Source organism: Stegostoma tigrinum, chromosome 36 (genome assembly GCF_030684315.1).
Source record: "Stegostoma tigrinum isolate sSteTig4 chromosome 36, sSteTig4.hap1, whole genome shotgun sequence".
Taxonomy (NCBI): domain Eukaryota; kingdom Metazoa; phylum Chordata; class Chondrichthyes; order Orectolobiformes; family Stegostomatidae; genus Stegostoma; species Stegostoma tigrinum.
The window spans coordinates 18,534,203-18,541,702 of record NC_081389.1 but is presented as its reverse complement, the minus strand read 5'-3'; the positions used below and the strand labels follow the sequence as shown (position 1 = coordinate 18,541,702).

At 45.3% G+C, this 7,500-nt stretch overlaps 1 protein-coding gene across 1 annotated transcript in view; it reads left to right on the top strand.

The window, feature by feature from the left end:
* ccdc33 (coiled-coil domain containing 33) overlaps positions 1–7,500 on the top strand; it is a 282,618-nt gene that overhangs the window by 266,375 nt on the left and 8,743 nt on the right. The window contains exons 19-21 of the mRNA XM_048520540.2: positions 1,377–1,508; positions 5,447–5,531; positions 6,265–6,401. Of these exons, the coding sequence (XP_048376497.2) occupies positions 1,377–1,508; positions 5,447–5,531; positions 6,265–6,401 (354 nt within the window). The remainder of the gene's footprint in view (positions 1–1,376; positions 1,509–5,446; positions 5,532–6,264; positions 6,402–7,500) is intronic.

The window sequence follows — 7,500 nt, the reverse complement described above, 5'->3', positions numbered from 1 at the left end:
CCCACCCTCAGGCGACTGTCTGGTGGAGTTTCTACATTATCCCTGTGTCTGAGTGGGTTTCCTCTTGGTGCTCCACTTTACTCCCACAATCCACAGGTTAGGGTGGATTGGCCATGCTGAATTTCCTATAGTGTACAGGGATGTGTAGGCTAGGTGGATTAGCCCTGGGAAATGCAGGGTTACAGGTGGTTCTGGGTGGGAGCTGAATGGCCTGCTTCCAATCTGTAAGGATTCTATGATTCTTTGGAAAAACTGGCCTGTCTGCAAGAACATTGTGAAGGGTTGGGCCATGTCCATCCCCTCAGTGGAGCTGGCCAGGTTAGGGATAGCAGGGCATGGACTTGTGACCCAAACCAGTCTGCGCTCTTAATGGGGCCTCTAAAATATCGGGAAACTCTGGGAATAAGGTCAGGAATCCCAGCACTGGGGCATGTTGCCATTTATAAAGGGATCCTCTGTCATCTTGACTTGGCAGAAATCCAAGCTATAATTCCAAGTCAGCATGGTGTGTGTGGGGGCTGGAACTCACACGTGGTGGTGTTGCCATCAGTCTGCTGCCCTTTGCCTTCCGGGAGGTTGAGATGGGAGGTTTGGAAGGTGCTGGCAGAGAAACCTTGGTGCATCTTGTAGACACTACACACTGCTGCTACTGGTCAAGGAAGCGAAGGAAGCCAAAATGTGGATAGAGGGCCTGCCAAGAAGTCCTGGATGATACCAAGCTTCTTGAATGCTAGACCGTAAGATATAGTGGCAGGCCATTCAGCCCATCAGTCTGCTCTCATTCATGACCGATGTATTGAAATATTGACATTTAATATTGTGTCCGATGAATAATGGCTATAACCATTATCCTGGAGTGCCAAGGGAGCTGGTCAACAAAGATAAATGTAAGAACTTACAAGAAAGGGTTTAAGGGGGTGTGTCTGCTTTTTAGTGCAGAAGAGAACATTGCAAGCTGATCAAATAGCAACTTCTAATGTTATGAATTGGATAGACAAAATTAATCCTGGGTATATTGCTCATTGTGCTGAAGCATTGAAAAGAAACACAAATTAAATGGATTTGTGGAATGAGTTATGAGGAAATGTCAATGGTGAGGATAGTGTGAATGGGGAATGAGAGGCAGTCTGGGACAGAGTGTTATCTGAGAGATATGATAAACATTTGATTTTCTGTCCTGATCTTACAGAAAAGTAATACTCTTGTTGGATTTTAAAAAAAAGATTCATGGGATGTGGCATTGACTTGTTGGACCAGCATTTATTGTTCATCCTTAGTCCCCTAGTGTGCCTCTCATTCTGAATCTAAGCTTTAATGTCTGGCATCATGACTATCTTTGTTCATTAAGACCTCTGCATCATTGTTGCTTGCTCTAGAAAAACGACCGTGAAGCTGAACTTTTGAGGTCACAGAAAGCCCATCAGCAGCAGTTAGCCGCGCTACACAAATACCATGAAAAAATGCACAAATCAAAGATTCTGGAAGACACTATACGGCAGCAGGAAAAGGTAATAAAATTGCTGTAGGCATGCAGAGTTTTTAATGTACACAAAATCAAATTTTTAAAGAGACACGCATCTCATTTGGGTTTTGGGAAGTTTAACATAATTTTCCATTTAGCAGATCCTGCCAAATTGTGTTTTTATTTATCGATTCAAAGGATGCGGGTGTCACTGGCTGGATCAGTATTTATTCATCATCCCTAAGTGCCCTGGAGAAGGTGGTGAGCTACCTTCTCGAACCACTGTAGTCCGTGTGGTGTATATACTCCCACTGTTGTGCTGTGGAAGGAGGTCCAGGATTTTGATGCAGCAACGTAGGGTGGTGTGGAGTGTCAGTGGTGAGCACCGCTGCTCACAGCGCCAGGGACCTGGGTTTGATTCCATTCTTGGAAGACTGTGTGGAGTTTGAATATTCTCCTCCATGTTTGCATGGGATTTCTCCATATGCTTCGGTTTCCTCACACAGTCCAAAGATGTGCAAGTCAGGTGGATTGGCCATGCTAAATTGCCCATAGTGCCTAGGGATGCGCAGGCTGGGTGGGTTAGCCATGGGAATTTCAGGGTTACAGGATTAATGTGGGTCTGATGGGATGCTCTTCGGATGGTCAGTGAGGACTTGATGACCTTGAATTACCTGCTTCCACACTGTAGGGATGCTATGAATGACATTGAAGGACTGGTAATAGAGTTCCAATTCAGGATGGCGGGTTGTTTGGATGTAACCTGGTAAGTGGTGGTGCTCACACATGACTCCAGCTCTTGTTTGTAAATGTTGCAGGTTTGAAAGGTCAAGGGAGCCTCGGTGAGTTGCTGTGCTGCAGCTTGTAGATGCTATACATTGCTGTTACAATGCATTATTAGTGAGTGATTTTGGGGTGGTAGGTTGTCATTCAAGTGGGCTACTTTGTTCTGGATGGTGTCAACTTCTATACTGTTGTTGGAGCTGCAGGCAAATGGGGAGCATTCCATCGCACTCCTGAGTTGTGTCTTGTAGGTGGTGGATAGCTTTTAGGATGTCAGGAGATGAGTGACTCACCAAAGAATTCCTAGCTCCTGACTAGTTCACATAGCAAGTGTTTATTTGGCTGTTCCACTTCAGTTTCTGGTCCTTGGTAACCCCCAGGATGTTGATGGTGCTTGATTCAGCAATGATATAGCCATTGAACATTGTGAGGTGATGATTTGATTCTCTTATTAGATACAAACATTACCTGGTATTTGCATACTGCAAATGTTACGTGCCATGATTCAGACCAAGCTGAAATATTCTCCAGCGAGACAATGGGAACTACAGACGCTGGAGAATCCGAGATAACAAAGTATGGAGCTGGATGAACACAGCAGGCCAAGCAGCATCAGAGGAGCACAAAAGCTGACGTTTCGGGCCTAGACCCTTCATCAGAAAAGAGGGATGGGGAGACGATTCTGAAATAAATAGGGAGAGAGGGGGAGGTGGACTAAAGATGGAAAGAGAAGATAGGTGGAGAGGAGAGTATGGTTGGGGAGATAGGTAGGAGATAGGTCAGTACAGGGAGGTCGGACAGGTTAAGGGGGTGGGATGAGGTTAGTAGGGAGGAAATGGGGGTGCGGCTTGAGATGGGAGGAGGGGATAGGTGAGAGGAAGAACAGGTTAGAGAAGCGGGGACGAGCTGGGCTGGTTTTGGGATGCAGTGGGGGGAGGGGAGATTTTGAAGCTGGTGAAATCCACATTGAAACCATTAGGCTGCAGGGTTCCCAAGCGGAATATGAGTTGCTGTTCCTGCAATCTACGGGTGGCATCATTATGGCATTACAGGAGCCCAGGATGGACATGTTGTCTAAGGAATGGCAGGGGGAGTTGAAATGGTTCGTGACTGGGAGGTGCAGTTGTTTACTGCGAACCGAGCGTAGGTGTTCCGCAAAATGGTCCCCAAGCCTCTGCTTGGTTTTCCCAATGTAGAGGAAGCCGCAACTTGCCCCCCGCAGTGGTCGAGAACACCCTCGACCGTATGTCCCGCAATTCCCACAACTCATCCCTCACACACTGCCCCCGCAATAACTACCAAAAGAGAATCCCCCTCGTCCTCACATACCACCCCACCAACCTCCGGATACAACGCATCATTCTCCGACACTTCCGCCATCTACAATCCGAACCCAGCACCAAAGACATTTTTCCATCCCCACCCTTGTCTGCCTTCTGGAGAGACCACTCTCTCCGGGACTCCCTTGTCCGCTCCACACTCTAACCCCACCACACCCGGCACCTTCCCCTGCAAACGCAGGAAGTGCTACAATTGCCCCCACACCTCCTCCCTCACCCCTATCCCAGGCCCCAAGATGACTTTCCACATCAAACAGATGCTTACCTGTACACCTGCTCATGTGGTATACTGCATCCACTGTACCCACTGTGGCTTCCTCTACTTTGGGGAAACGAAGCGGAGGCTTCAGGATCACTTTGCAGAACACCTACACTCGGTTCACAATAAACAACTGCACCTCCCAGTCGCGAACCATTTCAACTCCCCCTCCCATTCCTCAGACGACGTGTCCATCATGGGCCTCCTGCAGTGCCATAATGATGCCACCCGAAGGTTGCAGGAACAGCAACTCATATTCTGCTTGGGAACCCTGCAGCCCAAAGGTATCAATGTGGATTTCACCAGCTTCAAAATCTCCCCTCCCCCCACTGCATCCCAAAACCAGCCCAGCTCGTCTCTGCCTCCCTAACCTGTTCTTCATCTCACCTATCCCCTCTCCGCACCTCAAGCTGCACCTCCATTTCCTACCTACTAACCTCATCCTGTCCCCTTGACCTGTCCATCCTTCCTGGACTGACCTATCTCCTCCCTACCTCCCCACCCATACTGTCCTCTCCACCTATCTTCTCCTCTATCCATCTTTGGTCCATCTCACCCTCTCTCCCTATTTATTTCAGAATCGTCTCCCCATCCCCCTTTTCTGATGAAGGGTCTAGGCCCGAAACATCAGCTTTTGTGGTCCTAAGATGCTGCTTAGCCTGCTGTGTTCATCCGGCTCCACACTTTGTTATCTTAGATTGCATGGGATCCAGGGTACAATTACAACATTTAAAAGGCATCTGGATGAGTACATGAATAGGAAGGGTTGAGAAGGATATGGGCCAAATGCTGGCAAATGGGATTAGATTTATTTAGGATATCTGGTCGGCATGGATGTGTTGGACTGAAGGATCAATTTCCATGCTGTATTTTTCTGTGACCGTATTACCTACTTTCTTATAAGGACAAGAACTTCCTGGTAGTTAGATCCTCCTGCTTCTTGTGTCCTTTTAGCAATCATTGTTTGAACTAAAATCAGAAACATGGCATGCAATGTTGCCTCTCTGTTGTGCTGCAGTTGGGAAGCCCCAGACAGGTTGGGTGGCATTCCGATGAATGAAGTCATGGCCGCACATGGACTTGGGAGGTCAAAATCCATCACAAAGAAACTTTGGTGGCAGGCGAGGAAACCTGCTGAGTCTGTCACCAAGTCATCTTGGCAACCTATAGCTCATCAGGTGAAGAATCTGTGAATGAATTCACTAATATTTCTGTTACACTTTATCATACTGCAGCAGCTCTTACTGAATTACATTGGACTATTCTAACGTAGGTACTAGTTTTGACTTTATTCTCCTGAAGGCTCAAAAAATGCAGTGATGATTCGCATTTTCTCTTTCAGTTCTTGTTTTGTTGCGTGACTGGGTATGTTTTGGAAATCTTACTCAAAGCTTTAAGATGCATCATGAGAACATTCTTGTTTGGCACTTGACCAAATTTTATTGACATATTATTTGAGTGACTTTCCAGATCTATTCTGGTATCCAGTCAGTTTCACACTCTCACGGGGTTCAGTGCAGCACGGTTTAGATTCGGAACCAAGTGCTATCCACACTTTACGAATGGCATTTAACCAACCTATCACTTGTCATTTTAATGCAGGTTATCGAAAGAATGGAGGCTCTTTTGGACAAAAAGTTGAAAGAAAGACCAAAAGCAAAGCCTGAAGCATCTAAAAAGCATGCAGGTAAATTCAAGCAGCAAACCAACTAAAAAAATAGCAGCAGAGTAGGTTATTTTACCCCCAGGCTCTATTCAGCTATTTAACAAGATAATGAATGATTTTCACCTCTATTCTCACACCATGGCCTCTTCGACTCGCTCAATGTCCAAAACTCGAATAACTTCAGCCGTGAGCTCTCTGGCGTCAAACTTTCACAATCTACTGAATGAGAAAATTTGTTCTCATCTCTATCCTAGATGGAAGACCCCTTATCCCTAACACTGAGATCTCCAGCTCACTAAACAGCCTATCGGTACTAATTGTTTGAAGCATTAAGTTTAGGATGTTTAATAAATACCCAACCACTCCTGAACAAATATGTTCGCATTTGAAATGTGATATTACTCATTTAAGAACAGAAAGACATACCGAGGCCATCTCACCCTGAGATGGGACTTGAACCTGGACCTTCGGGCCTAGAGGTAGAGACATTACCTCCATGCTGCAAGATAACTTAGTTGTGTTTAAAAAAAAGCTTTTAACCAACCTGTTGAAATATGTTATGATACACCTTCAGGGCAGGTGAGACGTGAATCTGGAGGCTCTAGCCCAGAGGTACGGACACTATCCACTGCACCAATTAATTTAAGTGAATTGATTTTTGGTGCAATTGGGTGGTTACATTGCTCATGGTTCATGCTGTGTATTGGTAGTATCTAATGGTGTGTAATGGTGAATCCTGCTTGTTTTTGTACAGTGAACACTGAAGACAACATAAAGAAAGAGGTGGAGTCAGTTCTGTTGGCAGAGAATGCCCGATTGAGGGAAGAGATTGAAAGGTTACGCCTACAGCCTGTACCCATCATTGTTCAGCATCCCATGCACTCACTGAAGGTATGATTCCTTTATCCAATAAATGTGATTTGATTTCTTAACATTTTAACTAATTGGAATAAAAGAACTCCTAATTTACTCTGTCCTTTTGAAATTCAATCAAATTCTGGAATTTTAAAAAGTGGACTAATTACATCTTTGTACCCAAAGTCAATTGATGTATAAACTCAAAAATAAAACAAAGAACTGCAGATATTAGAAATCTGACTGTATTTTAATGTTCTTTGGGGAAGGAAATCTGTGATTCTTGCCTGGCCTGGTCTACATATGACCCACATCAATGTGGAGGGAAGGACAATGAATGATGACCTTGCCATTAACATAGAACATAGAACACAGAACATTACAGCACAGTATAGACCATTCGGCCCTTGATGTTGTGCCGACCTGTCATACTGATCTCAAGCCCATCTAACCTACACTATTCCATGTACGTCCATATGCTTGTCCAATGACGACTTAAATGTACCTAAAGTTGGCGAATCTACTACCGTTGCAGGCAAAGCGTTCCATTCCCTTACTACTCTCTGAGTAAAGAAACTACCTCTGACATCTGTCCTATATCTTTCACCCCTCAATTTAAAGCTATGCCCCCTTGTGCTCGCCATCACCATCCTAGGAAAAAGGCTCTCCCAATCCACCCTATCTAACCCTCTGATTATTTTACGTTTCAATTAAGTCACCTCTCAACCTTCTTCTCTCTAACAAAAACAGCCTCAAGTCCCTCAGCCTTTCCTCGTAAGACCTTCCCTCCATACCAGGCAACATCCTAGTAAATCTCCTTTGCACCCTTTCCAAAGCTTCCACATCCTTCCTATAATGCGGTGACCAGAACTGTACGCAATTCTCCAAGTGCGGCCGCACCTGAGTTTTGTACAGCTGCAGCATAACCTCTTGGTTCCGGAACTCGATCCCTCTATTAATAAAAGCTAAAACACTGTATGCCTTCTTAACAACCCTCTCAACCTGGGTGGCAACTTTCAAGGATCTGTGTACATGGACACCGAGATCTCTCTGCTCATCTACACTACCAAGAATCTTACCTAATGCCCATATCCAATGAGGGAATATATAGAGCCCTCTCTTTATGCTGATCTTT